General features: G+C 38.4%; 1 protein-coding gene across 6 annotated transcripts in view; it reads left to right on the plus strand.

Annotated features, from left to right (window-relative positions):
- TFPI (tissue factor pathway inhibitor) overlaps positions 1–14,906 on the plus strand; it is a 64,448-nt gene that overhangs the window by 28,090 nt on the left and 21,452 nt on the right. For 3 of the 6 annotated variants that reach the window (XM_068196391.1, XM_068196392.1, XM_068196395.1), the window contains exon 3: positions 11,747–11,866. In XM_068196391.1, the coding sequence (XP_068052492.1) occupies positions 11,747–11,866 (120 nt within the window). The other 3 variants (XM_068196394.1, XM_068196393.1, XM_068196396.1) reach the window with 3 other exon arrangements.

Genomic DNA, 14,906 nt, shown 5'->3' on the forward strand with positions numbered 1-14,906 from the left:
ACTAAATTAGGAGGACTGCATGTGGGAGCTGGAGAGGCATCAGCTGAATAGAATGCAAGACTGCTTATCTGAAAATGAAATAGCTTTTTTTGAATTTTTCTTTCAAGCTTGTGTTCCTCAAGCACATGGTGGCATTTTTACTCTCATCCCATTTTATTATTTACCAAAGATTTTTTAATCTAACTTTTAATCAAAGTAAGGGTTTCATTATCTTATATGTTCTTTAAAGTACTTTTCTATGTTTTTCTCCCCTTATTTGACAAAAAGATGTCAAATGTGTTTTAAACTGTAGTTTTTCCCTTTTATTTTTTTCATGTCTGTGTGGACTATATCTCTCAGAATTCCTTTGAGTTACCTGCGTAAGATCTTGTGAGAAAAAGACTGATGTGAACACATTGACACAAACTATAGAAATTATATTCTGTGGGTGTTCATTTAAAAAAAATGTCATTAAAACAGAAACAAAATATTCACTTGAAATTACGGCCAGGCCCCATCCCTAGATTTGAAGTAAATTTGCATGGACTTGTAAATTCAGACCATTAGCAACCAGTACAACTAAAACCATAGCAACTTTCTTTGCAAATTTCTTGTAGAGTGGAGCAGGTTTGAAACTATCCACACAGATCCTTCCTCATCCATCTAGGTACATTATCAAAGTGGAGATGTACATTTTTTGAAATCTATTGAGTTTTGTTTCTATTGCAAATGTACAGACATTTCTTTAAGTCATGGTGTAATTTTAGTGCATCTGCTTTGGACTGTCTTTCTTGTGACCCTCAAACAGATTTATGGATATCACTGACACTAATTCTTAGCACAGTGTTTTTCATTTGCTGTGGTGTGACACAAATGACAGACTGCCCATTTCCTTTTTACTGACCTCTGCAGCCGGCTTGCCTCTTGCTTTATCTGAGCTGGTAATTAGTAACTGCACGGCAGAACCTGGCCCCCAGCATTTGAACTGTCCCCCTACTTTGGGAGTGCTTCTAGTCCATTTCAGGACAGTTAATCCATCTGATTATCGACCCAGTTAATAGTAAGTAGACTCGGCTGACTACTGACTTTTTCTGAAAAGTATTACAGACATTTTTACAGTCAGGAACAACAGCCAGGAGATCTAAGGAGCTGCCAGAAGCCCTTCTGTTTGTGTCAGAGATAGTTAATCCATTAACTGGCCGGGACAAACTGCCAGTCTGTTTCAGGATGGTGATGAACAGCTGAACATAACCTTCAATGGAAGTGATTTAACTACTTGTTTGTCTTTGCCTAGAAATAATTACAATGAGTTACAGCTGCTGACTGTGTAAGTTACTGTGCTTCAGCTGTTATTTGTCTCTCTTACTGCTTAATTCCTTATCTGGACAATTCCCATCCTAGGTGTCCAAGACCGCTTCTGGACATGTGTGTCTACATGCAGGAGTTACAAGGTGTCTGAGGGTGCCCATCCCTGTCATCAGCCATGGTTCTCTTAATGACGCTGAGCTCGAGTTTCAGCACATACTGGTGCGACGTTTAAGTAGATGGGATGTTGTAGCTGCAGGCAGAATCGCCTCTGTGAACAGATCCAGACAGCCGGGTGAGCAGCGTGGCTTCCTTTAACAAGAACAAAACGCTGCAGTCCATCACACCGCATCCCTTAAACTTGCAAGGAACAGCAGGGCATCCTCACGGGCCGCGCCAGAGCCTGCCAGGTACAGCGACTAAACTATCTCACAGTCCGCCGCTCCGTAAAGGCGCCCTTCCCTGAACTCGTGCTGTTTGGAAAGCAGCCGCTCCAAGCCCCAGGCAGATGAGAACTTCCAACAGGAAGCGCTCCCGCCGCTGCCGGGGATCTCTGCCCCGTGCCCGTGCGAAAGCCGCGGTCCGAGCGGCCCGAGCAGCGGCGAGCGCGGCCATCCCCGGCAGGAGCCCGCCGCAGCCGGATCAGGTTGCAGCCCTGCCTTTGTAGCTTCACACCACACCCCTCCGGCGTGGATTAGTAGGGGAGGATCGCGTTCAGCTCTGATTCAGGAATTCCCTCTTCCTTCAAGAGCTGTTGCTAGGAGTTTGGTGAGTACTTTGCAACAGACTTTCCGTTTTAACTGAGCAATTCTTTTTCCTTTAGCTGCCGAAAGCAGTATCAACTGGTGGCTTTTCTTTAGATCCAGTAGTCAGATGTTTACACTCAAAGTCCAGCAAAGAGTGCTGCAAAAAGGGAGAGACTTCTTTTCCTCTGCAGATTTGAAACAGCAGGACAATGGCTATACTTGCAAGATTAATACAACCAACATTTGGTTGCCCTAATCTCAGTCTCAGGTATTTTAAGCCCTAAGTCAGTTCTTGGAAAGGAAGCTATCGTAAAGCTGAATAAGCTAATTCTGATCAATAGCTTGAGTTTGAAGAAAAGCTCTTGCTTTTTTGGAGCAATTTCTCCACTGCAGTGGATCCAAGAGGCTTGATTCAAGCAGAGTGCTCTGTCAGGCTGTTTCAAATCAGTCTGAGGCAACCAACATCTGAAGCAATTAATATTTTGAGAAGTACAGGAAGATTTTAGGAGAATCAAATTAAGCTGTTAAGGCATAAGGCAATTTCACTCACAATATATTTGAAATTTACAAGAGACTAGTGAATGAGGCATCCAGTCGTATCAGTGTAACAAACACATGCTGCACCCCAAAAAACGAGAATGTTTTTGGTGCCTTTTGTAATATTTTACTTAGAATAATTGATGTAAACTTCATTTTTAGTAACTGTGTAAAACAAAGGAGTGATACTAGCTGGTGTTTTAAAATGTTGCTAGAATTGGCTAATATGTTAAAAAATTGCAATTTAAATGAGGAGAAAACCCATAACAATGGGAAATTAGAGGTAGGGAGAAAAATAGCAATTTGGATTGGGGGAGGAGTGTGTGGATGGTCAGTCTGACTCAGTGCTCCAGGAATTAGCCATGAAAGTGTCATGGGAAACATGTAAAGATATAAACCTTCCTTCCTGAGTGTCTTATGGGCAGGCACAGGACAGGAAGTGCAGCTGTCAGTGCAGATAGGGACAGCAAGGGCATGCTGGAGGAATTGCTAGGCACCTACTTGGGCAAAGCTGTCAGCCTTTGCCCTTTAGAGCCTTCTGCCCATTATTTAATTTCACTAGGAGACATTTATTACTGTCTGTGAAGGCAGCCAATATCTGTGTCCACAGCAGATTCCTCTGAATTATTGTTTAAGCTGAATTTGAGAATTATAATCAAGTTTATTTTGTGTGTAGTGTACACAGAACAATGCTGAGGAGGTAAAGGTTATTAAAGCACATCCTGCTCTGACCTTTTCTTCTGTCAAATAATGCCCCATGTGAAATGATTCATTAACGAGCAACCACATGGCCAATTGCTTGATAAATCCATTTATTTGAATATTTTATGACTTTTATGCTATAGAGTCACCGAGTGCCCTTCAAATTGCCTTTCAGTAATCTGTGTGTTTGTCCTCACTTTGTGCATTGCATAGTTTGTAATTTTGAGTTTTAAAGCATTTCAGCTCTCTGGTGTAGCCATGTGACATTTAAGGTGCATTTAGCTTTTTAGTGCAGTGCCCACATTTACTAATATTGCTCATGAAAACTTAATTGTTATTCATCTAGTAATATTCTAAATGCTGAATTAGAGTTTGATGTTTCTGACTCAGGACAGATAGATATTTAATGGCACTGAATTTATCTATCCCTAATCTCATTGGAGAGTAATCTTGAAAGCCCAGTGGTAAAAACTTGGACTCTTTGCTGTCCGTTTTAGATCTATAGGGACGTGAGGGACAACATTCTAAAAGGAGGCAGTTTTCTGGGAAGAGGTAATTTTAAGAAATTGAAGGAAAAGTGATCTTGGAAGCAAAGCAAAGGTGTAAAAGAAGGAGCAACCTAGCAGATGCTCAGAACATGTCCAGATCCACAGTTAGAGAAGGAGAATTACTCAGCTCCAGTTCTACCTGCAAGGACTGTTTGTTTCTCAAATAAGTCTTCTAAATGAATAAACAGAAACAGACACTGGTACCCAGGTGTTCACCAGCACAGGGGCACTGATATCCTTTATGTTATTCTGATTCTGTGCATCTTGGATCACTTTTAGAGCACAGAACACAGACTTTTCCCACTGATATATCAGTGGGATTAGGTTTGCTTCTGAAAAAAAAAAATTAAATCTCCTCTGGAAAAAGAAAACTGTTACACAGTATTTCACATTCTGGAAAGTTGCTTTAATATCTACATTTACTTTAAAAAAGATGATTCTGGCAGTAATTTTAGCTCGCATTGTAAGATAAGGTGGTTTAAGTGCTTTTTTACTGTCATAATTGTGTTGGTGTGCATTCAGTTCATTCTGAGAATGTCTGCTGGAAGGACTCAAAGCATTTGTATAGAAAGAAGAAAATAAAATTAAAAAAAAATATGAGTAGAACTTCACAGTATTGAGGTTTACATGACTGTCATATCTCCATTTTGGAGCAAAGGGTTTAAAATCTGTCAAATTCCAGTAGTTAATGGTGTTGCTTGTTTGGGCTACATTCTGAACAGTCAGACTTTCTGTCCAGAGAGTCAGGAGGGGCTGATGGGCTCTTACCTATCTGAAGTTGCTCTTCACAGTGAAACCAGGAAAACTGTCTTGAAAAACAGGGACAAATAACTTAATTATGTATGTTTGTCCTATGAAACTATTTTAACTTTACCATGGGGGCAGAGTACCCCTGGGGACAGAATGAAGCAAAACCATATGGAGAATTGTATTATTCCTTTCCCCTCACAGTTACTTCAGAGCAAAATAGATTTATTTTAATCCTTTTCATTTTCTCTCTGTTTGGTTTTTTAATTGCTTCCTGTGCTGTTAATACAGCTGTTTATTTCCAGCTTTAGTATCGCTGCCTCCTTCCCTTATGAGTAACTGAGTGAGGCTCTGAATCAGGTAATTAGATTTACAGTTTAGTGAGAAAATAAAACTAGGCTTTTGACCGCCAGGGTATAATTTGGACCACAAGAAAGTTCAAATTTCTTTCAGAAAATTTAACCTTCCTTCAGAAAATAAAGCATTCCAAGAGAACTAATTTTAATGTAACTGCATTGAAAAGAGCAGTTGCAGCAAATAAGTTAGAAATACAGATTTTATGTAAAGGAAATACTCAGTTGGTATTGTTTTTATGAACTTCAAGAAAGCACGTTGGCATTTGCTCTATGTCCAGAGGAGCTGGCACTGTGGGAGATGAAGGGAATGCAATCCTTTTTTTCTATGGCATTGTTATTTCATGTTGGTTTAAAGTGGCTGTAGGGTAATAATCTAAGGCAGTCTGAATCCTGGCTGGCTCCCACTGAAGGCAGTTTCAGCAATTCTAACGTGTGTGACAGTCATATCCACTGCAGGAAAAGTGTCTGTGGTGTCCCCAGCTGGGAACTTAGACCAGGTGAGCTAAACTTGCCTGACAGAGCAGGGAAATTTGGATTTTGAACCTGTGTGGAAGTGTGATTGATGTGATGGTGAGGTGACAAAAGGTGAATGGGTATGACCAAAACCAGTGACAAGAGGCATCACTGTGGCAGTAGTGTCCTCCTGTGCCTGCCTCTGGTGTTTTCAGCACCTGATTGAGTAGTCATGCTTCCACAGTGTGTTCAAATGGGAAATTACACACCACTGGGTTACATATATATAATATAGTGCTGAAATTACTCTCCTCACTAGAAAAGCAGGTTGTGCTAAGTTAATTGATGTCTAAATTAACTTCTGTATATTCATAACACATGGGCTGGACTTTTTCAGTCCGAACTGCTAGGAAAAAAACAGGCTAGACACTTTATAGTGCTTAGATGTAAATAATATTGCTGCTTGTTTGTTTTGCTAGTGGATCTTGTGCTCTGGAGCAGTTTTTCTTGGGATACTGAAAGCATTCCCTGTTTGAAAATAAGATCAGATGGCCAATATTTTTGCTACCAATGGGTAGTTTCTGTCTGAGCAGTTCAGGCCTGAGTGTGTTTTTTTAATTAAGATTTATGAAATTATGTAAACAAATTATTTGTTTTAGTCCACATGTAAAAATATTTTGGTAGGAGCAAAAGATTTCTTTTCCCTGTTGAAATCTATATCAAAATGGAAATGAACTAGTTATATGATTTGCTGTAGACAAACCCAGTGGTTCTGTAAAAACTGCAGTCATTTTAATAAATCAGTCTTAATTTCAGAAGTTATAATTCACTTCGACTGTTGCATCAGGTGCTCTGCAGTGCTTGGTCAGGGAGTTAGGAAAATTGTCTGCCAGTTTCTGTAGCCAAGGCTTACTGTCACTAGAGCTCTGCCTACCTGATTATATCCAGTTCTTAGCTCTTGGGTCATGGATACCATGGTTGGGACACCTGACTGAGCCAGCCACGAAGAACAACTCAGTGGAGGAGGAATTTAGAGTCTGGAGCTGTGTCACAAGAGAAGTTGGATGGAGACAGGATGGCAGAAGTACCTAGTGCCAGATGTGAACAGACCAGCAGAAGGGAAAAAGTAGGTCCTGGACCTAAGCTGGGAAAATGGAAGACAGTTTTAAAGCGAGAGTGAAAGAAGTTAACAAGGACAATGGAAAGGCAAGAGGTCTATGGGCATATAAGAAAGAAGGGACTTCTTGCACTGGGTTTGTTAATTAACTTTTTTTTTTAATATATTTCCATTTCAAAATATGACAAGGTCTTTCTTTTCAGTTCTTTTATCAGGTGTGCTTGGAAAGCAGCACTTACAACCTTCATAAAAGCAGAAACAAGGTGGGAGTTTAAATTTGAAACAGTGACATCAGGTTATACAACTTTTCAGCATAAAAGCTAATAAAAACATTTGTTTTTCCAAATTTTCCCCACAGTTCCCAGTTTTCACTTCACTTTCCAGTTCTCACTAGGTAATTTCAGAGACTGGAATAGTGCAGCAGCAAAGCATTTATGACAAATGGTGAAAGGTAGGCAACCAACCAATATTGTCTTTCATGACAAGAAGGAATTTGAAGTTCTTGGAGGAAGTGGATGGAGTCCCGGGTCCCAGGACTGACAGAGACTGAGAGCTGCTACAGCAGGGCACAGGAAAAGGGACGTAATTTGGAATGGGGGGTGGGATTTTCATAGCTTTTCCTTTCAGTCAGTAATGTTTGCATGCTCATGATTCACAGTGCACTGCTTGAACTTAAAAAGCTGCTGTGACAGCACGAGGCTGTGGTGGAAATCAGTTTAATTGACAGCTCAACACTGACTCAGGTATCACCATCAGAACAGAGGTGGTGGAATTCCTACTCACTCCATTCTTCATATTTACAGCTGAGGGAATGCGAAAACAGCTCCAAACCAGCACATGTAATAAAATAATTTTTTTAGGGATCACTGACTCTGCCAGCTGGGAGACAATGCTGTGGATAAGACTAATGAAACCTTTGTCACACAAGTCCTAGTAGGCAGTGCAAGATACCACAGGGCAAAGACAATGCCTCTGAACCATAGTGAACTGAAGAAGGGCTGCTTTTATATCAGAAGTGTTATCATCCTCTCTAGTTGAACCTTTTAATCTTTAATTTTAGGCTGTGCTAAAATGGACCTCTGGCTATGCAGATCCTACCTTTTGCTATTAATTCCTCAATTATATCATCTGCCTTTTTCTGTGTGTGTTTCTGTTTCCTGGGCTGTCAGTGTGAATGAGTCAGTTTTATGGGCATTGCAATGTCACTTTAGGCCTTTTTCTAAGGATGTCTCTTTTTGGCTACTATGGGAAACATTACTTTTATTTATTTTTTCCAGTTAGTGTGTTAGAGATAAATGCCACACTGGAGGAAAAAAAAAAGTTTGTGCCTAAACATTCAGGGAACTATAGACATTGGTGTTGTAGAGACTGCTAGGTTAAAAAAAAAAAATAAAAGTCCTGTTTCCAAAGGCTGCAAGCTTCATGGACAAGACACTGTGTTTTATGCTTTTCTGCTTTTGGCAAAAAAAAAATCTTGAGATCTTCCTTCTATTTTTGTTTTGGGTGTCAGGAGGAAAAAGGCTTGATTATAAGGCCAGGTAGTAAGGATCTGTTACTGGGGGCTTCCTTGATTGCTTATGGTCTGCCCTGGCTACCTGTATTTCAGCCTGAGGGAAGCTAATGGCACTAAATGAAAGCACTTAATTAAATCAGTAAATAAATCAGTGCCAATTATTACCCACAGACCTTTGATCTCCTTTGTCAAGTAAAATTCTTGTTGTCTGTTATAAAATGTCTCATTAAAAGGTGGAGAGTTTGGGAGCAGTAGAATGCCAGTTCCTAAGGAAATGTCTGTATGAAATATACATTAATGACACAATGATGTGGAATATTAATGCTGGATTGATGCCTGGCTGTCCTAAGCTAGAATCCTTGTGGAGGAAAAGGCTTTATTTACTCTCGGAAGTTTTCAGAATGTGGCTGAAATAATCAGACAGTTAAACATGACCTATTTAAATTGAAACATTTCCTATTTTTCTCATGATAGTATTTCACTAATGTGTGCATTTGACATTTTACTGAGACAAATATCATAGACGAAGTATTTTGAGTCTTGCACTCCATACAAATACAACAACAACAAAATTGGAATGTTTTAAAAAAAGTTACACCAATACCATAAGAGGCTTACAGCTTTAAAGTTCTGTTACTGGGCAGCTGAACATCCAGTCAGAAAACCTGGACTTCTTCTAGAGGGTTTGGGTTTTAATTGAAAATCCAGTGCCAAGTACACTTTGATCTGGGATTTCATTCTTCCTTTAGGAATAAGAAGATATAATTAAACTACAGAAGAATTTAAGCATTTTATTACCAAAACCTTCACCCCACTCATCCCACCTCCACCCAAGCCTGACCCCAATGTTCTGGGCCTGTGTGACCTCCAGGGAAGGTCAGCAGGAAGATAAAGGAGGTTGTGTTTGCTCAGGAGACCTTGCAGCAAGGCAGATATGCTGCTGCACAGCCTGCACTGCTCCTGTTGGGAGCTGGCCCAAGCGTGGAGATGCCCAGCTTTTGACACACTTTTGACCCTTCCTTTTAAGGGAAATGTAGGAGTTGAGTGGAAGAATAGAAATACCGTACCCTGGTAAGGGTTTTGTTCTCCGTACAAATGCAGTAATTTGTCCTCATGGACACATAGTGGCAATGCTGTATGGTAGCTCATGATACACAGAATTCTATTTCCAAGTGAAAAAAAAAAAAATTAGGAATTTATTAAGGATTTCCATTTCTGCCTGATTGCCTGTGTTCTGCTTGGGGAACAGCTTTTGAGAATACGGGATAACTGACTAAAAACGGATTACTAAATTTTGCAGTCTAGATCTATACTCTGGGGATTCCTGGAAGAAGGAAAAACCAAATTCAAATAGAGTTTTGCTGAACTAGTGAGAATTTTGATGGCATGTTTGGAAAAACTCAAACATGGAAACTGAGGGCTCAGGGACAAACATGGAATTAATTCATGGGTTACCGAGGTTGTGGATAATTAGTAAGTTCCTTTATGAAGAGCCACAATTGTGCCAATGATTACTTCTAAGGAAAACAATGTGCTAGAAATTTGCTCTTTTCCATGTAATTTTAAAAACAATAACTGCATTTTGTAATTTTTTTATTCCAGTGACCTCACTGGAGCCAGGCAGTTTGAAAGTTATTACTTTATATCTAAGTATCAAATATGAATATTTGATGGTATTTTGTCTTTAAGTGAGCCTAGAAAAATGCAAACTGTCACCAACTTTGTTTATATTTAATTGCTAATTGTCTGTGTGGTTCTTTGAATTTTTAAATTAATATTTCCCTCAATACCATTTTTATTTGTTTGGATTTATTTTAACTTTAGTTGATGTCAAACTAACATCATAAATCAGATGTCTCTCAAATCACAAAGACAGTTTTAGACAACTTCAGATTACCATGTGCAGAGTTACTTTCTTTTTTAAAGCATGACTGGACTTTTTATAAGGTGTGAATTAAAAGATTTGCTGTAACTCTTTTTTTAACTTTTTTTTTTGATAGAAATGCATAATTCCTCCAAGGTCAGGTACTAAAAAACTTTGTATATAAAGGATTGTAAAACTGGAGTTACAGTTAGAATTATAATGAAAGATGCTACTTCTCTTTCTTTGAAAAATACTCTAGCTCTTGCTCATTTTTTCCATTTACAGAATATTTCAAAAATTGTGCATTGGTTTCTAATCCAAGAGAGGTTATTCCATCTCTGCTAGAAAACCATTTCTGAATTTGTTCACAGAATTAAAGAATAGTCTTTGAGGAAAGGTTTTTAAATCATGATTAAAAGCACAAAATGAGATCTGTATTAGTTTGCAAAATGTTTTGCCAAACTGTAAGTGGAAAAAGCCTTTTATTTTTTCCTGTAGAAGTTGTTTAATAATTGAGTCTAGAAAGAATCAAAGTCATGCAATTTTTTGTTTGTTTTGGCAGGAACACATTATGATGTGCAATTTACCATGGTCATATTTTCTGGCTAAAATAGAAATTACTTTAAAACCAAAACTTTTGTTCAGTTATAAAAGAAAGAGAAAAAAGGAAGAAGTCAGTGTTTTTCACTACATTATATACTGAAGCCTTCCAAAGGGCATTGTCAAATTAAAAAAATACCTAAATAGTGAGGTGCTCGTGATTTCACCAAGAGTTGCTTTTAAGAATTAATTTTCTTTTTTACTATATGCTGCAAGCTGGGAAAACACTGAGTATGCAAGAGGGAAAAATTAGTAGGTTTTCTAGGGTGAAATGAGAATTGTGGCTCTGATTTAGTGAAGACCATGCTGTCATCACAGGCATGTAGGCAGCACTCAAGACCAAAGAGTGTCTGTAGTCTAGGAACTTCCTACCCCTTAGATTTTTAGGTTTTATTTACTTATTATTAATTAATATAGCAAAAAAATAGTATTTTACTTTAAGAGAAGAGGGTAGGGAACTAGGGATTAGAAATAGGGAATTGATCAGTTGGTAACAGCAAAGGTATGGGGTCTATTCTCTAATAAAAACCCAGAAATCCTTAAGGACCTTTTAGTTAGTTGGAAAATATATATTTCTAAAAAGTTAAAGCAAAAGTTTTCTAGAGTTAATTTCATGTCTGTATGTGTAACCTCATCTTCAGCAACCTGAACGTGTCAGCTGCCATGGAATAAAATTGTTTTTCTTCTGTCAATGATTGCACTGATTCTAAGTGAAAAATAATAGCTCTGAACTTAAGTGATGCTCTTGGTATTAAAGAGACGTACGAGATTCAAAATCCTACTTAAAGTTCACTGATTCCTCTGAAATGCAACTTACTCAAGAGTCCAGGAACTTGGTAATTATAAATTGATTAAATATTTGTTAAACATGTTCTGGTAATGAATCTAGGTCCTGCAGGTGGAGTAAAACTTGGGATAATTTGACTCGGCAAGCAATACTACATTGTGTAATTAGCACCAGGACATTAAAAGCATCAAGTGTTACATTTCATGTCATGATGTGCTCCAGGAGGTGGTTTCAGCTGGGGCTTAGAATGAAAGCAATAGCAGTGCCTCTAACCTGGACTGGAGATGGGGTAGGAGACTTGCAATCTGCTGAGCACAGCTGCAATCCTTGTCTTGTGTTTCATTGTGCTTACAAGAAGATGATACTAAAAGAGCTCACGTTCTCTCCAAAGCTCCCAGTTTGTGTGCCTGCCTGCAGGGCTGTGCACTGCCCCACTGATGACTTCTGCAGAACACTCAAGGAACCTGACTCATTCTCATTTTTGTCCTACAGGGAAGATGAAAGGAAGAAAAGAGGGACATTCCTTACCTCCACCCTTTATCTTGCTGTTCTTCTGTATCGCCGGGCACGCAACTGCTGAGCTGGATGGCAGCAAAGAGGAGCTTGCTGTGGGTAAGAGATCCTAGAAAACTCTTAAAATTCAACCAACAAAAGCCAAACACTCAAACAACAAAGCCCACTATGTTAAAATGCACTGCAAATGTATTTGAGAAGTTTTGTGGGAAACTTTGAAAATTGAGACTAAGCTAAAAATGGCCTCTAAGTAAGAGAGAGATGCTTAGAATTATCAAGATTTAGCAAAATTGCCTTCTGCTGGAGCTTCTGTTTACCAAGCTATTTGGAACATCTAATCCTAATCAAACACTGGATTCGATATCAAGATGATTCCTTTAAAGCTCTGCTTTAGGAGCATGGAAATGTTCAATGTTCAGGCAAGGAAACATAGAGCTGGTTAACTCAGGCTTTATTTCCTCATCCAGAAAAAGTAAAAAAAATATGACTAATACCATTGTAGATTGATGTTGCTCTGTTCCACACACAGATCTCTTGAGTCACAGTTAATTTGCAAAGCTGGATTTAAAGATGATACAATTACTGTCCTGGTAGTTTTCCTGGGCCTTAACACAGATCTTTGTATTGCCCAAGTGATTTGATATCACTGAATAAATAAAGGAGTTGGACTTGATCCTTGTTAATCCCTTCCAACTCAAGATATTCTACAGTTCTATGACTAAAAACTCACCAGTTAAAAATTTTTGTTAGAAAAGCAGTGTGACTGTTAGAAAAGAGGATTTTCTTGATTATTCACCATGGTAAGATCATTGTTTGCTTCACTGAAATCGAGATTTGTCAGAATTCTAGATTGGATATCACTGTGAAGGGAATTTCAATTTCTTCCCAAACAATTCTGAGAAAGATGAGGGGAAAATACATTGCTGGGGCCACAGTAAAATATTCCTTTTTCCTTTAAGGAAATGACTTGAAACTGTGATCACTTCCCTAAGCTGCAGAGGACTCTGAAGTAGATGCTTTTGTTTGGCAAGTCTGATTTTGAAGTGCAAATGAAAGTGCAGCTAAGGGGAACATTTTTGTTATCTTTTCTCCTAATTCCATCCAGATTATTACTCTCTATCAGACTTCTGCAGCAGTGTTCTTTGAGGCAGAAATAGTAGCTGTGCACAGTCATGGCTATATTAAGATAGGACCATGTCACAATTAGTCACTACAATTTAAAATATGTGATGTTCCAGGTTAAGTGCATGCCTAGAATGGCTGTGTAGAGAAGACTGGTTCATTCAGAATAAACTTGTTTCTTTTAAACTCTGAAGTACAAAAATTCCCTTTTTTGTTTGAGGGTAAAGCCACATTTATCTTTGCCCCACCACTCTTAATGCTGTATAAATTCTCAGCCAAGCTTGCAGGTCATGAAGGCTAAATCAGCTTGCACACTTTGTCACCATAACGAGAAATCTGATGGCTTATTTTTTTTTCCTCTATTTGCTTTGTTTATAAAAGAAAATAAGTAAATAAGCTCAAGTAAATTGAATAGTCATTTTACTGGGGATTATTTTTTCACTGGTTATTTTGCAACTGGTTACTTAGGATTATGTGACCACTAACTGATTTAGTATGAGAAACAATTCTGAACTTCTGGCTTTAGTTCTGAAGTAAAAACCCACCAGATGTGGGGCTTAGATATTAAACTAGGATGCTGGTTTTGTGACAACTGAGGACTCAGTTGCAGTGTTTACAATAAAGAAGTTTTTGCTGTGCTGTTTTAACTAAATATTTAGATTGTTGTTAATTAAAATTTTATTTGTGGTTTCTCAAGATTTAACTTCTGGACTCAGGCTTTAAATGTTGAAATTTTGTGGGCTGCAATATAATTGATAACATTTATTTTTGAAGTTAGATGATTATAAAGCAGTGAAATTTTACCCCAGCATTCCATAAATTTCAGGTATTAAATGATAAAGTTAATTATGTACATCCATTATTTTTAATGTCATACTTTTGGATCACATTGAGTACAAGTGCTTAGTGAATTTAAGAGGTGGGATTCTGTCTATTTTTATTACAGTAATAATCAAGATTGCAGGGTCAAGCCCGGTGTAATTTTAATTTGTTCTCTTCCAGCAAAGTCTGTAATTTTTCCATCAATAGATAAGTGTAATAACAAAAATGAAAGGTATAAAAATAACCAGGTTATGTATATTTTTCATTAATCCCTTATGTGGTAGGCAGCACTTTTAGCTGATGTTCCAAAGCCTGAAGAAAATGACTCACAAATTGAATGTGCTTTTTATTCATATGGGAAAGCTTGCCAAGAATAAATGTGCCCGCCTATAAAAAAAATGTAGGAAACACAGGGTAGGAAGAGCACTGAACAGTGTGTGGGTGGGAAGCTGTCAAATTGACAAAGATGGAGAGGAAAGAAACAGCTATTCATTAGTGACAAGGTGCTTAGTATTGATACCACTTATCAAAGGGAGACATTGCCCAGGAAGGCTGCAAAGATGACAGCATATCTTTATAATTAAGGATAACCATGGAAATTCTCATAAAGTTAAGAACACATAACCTAAGCAAACGAAAACAAAGTATTTTTGCGTAAAAATTCAGAAATATACGTGATCTTTATTCTCCCAATTCATATCTCTCTGTTCTGAAAAGCACCTCCTCCATAACACACTTGCCTTTCATATTTATTATGCTGCATGTCTAGTATAGAAATTGATTCATTTTCTAATTAAAAGGAGGACTTTTTATCCTGCAGATTATCCACAAGAGTCTGAAAGCCAAATTAGAGTCTTTTGTTATGCCTACATCCAGAGGAAAGGCATTGTTTTCACTTGTACTAATGGAAGAGGATGAGAGACATTATTCACCACTCCTGCTTTTGTAATACTGCCCTGCTTTCTGGTGAAGTGATAACAGAGCCTTGCCTGGATCACCCACAGCCCGTGTGTTCAGGGATGGGTGCAGCTTATTAGAGAAAAACTGCTTCTTCCAGGGCAGAAATGACTGCACTGAAATGAGGAGTGGTGTCCAAACTGTCCCCTTGAGTGGCAAAAGCTGCCACGAGAGTGACAACAAAAGTGAGAATGGCTGTGCTGTGTAGGGACAGTCTTGGCCCCATCTTGTTGAACAG

This window comes from Anomalospiza imberbis, chromosome 7 (genome assembly GCF_031753505.1).
Source record: "Anomalospiza imberbis isolate Cuckoo-Finch-1a 21T00152 chromosome 7, ASM3175350v1, whole genome shotgun sequence".
Classification (NCBI taxonomy): domain Eukaryota; kingdom Metazoa; phylum Chordata; class Aves; order Passeriformes; family Viduidae; genus Anomalospiza; species Anomalospiza imberbis.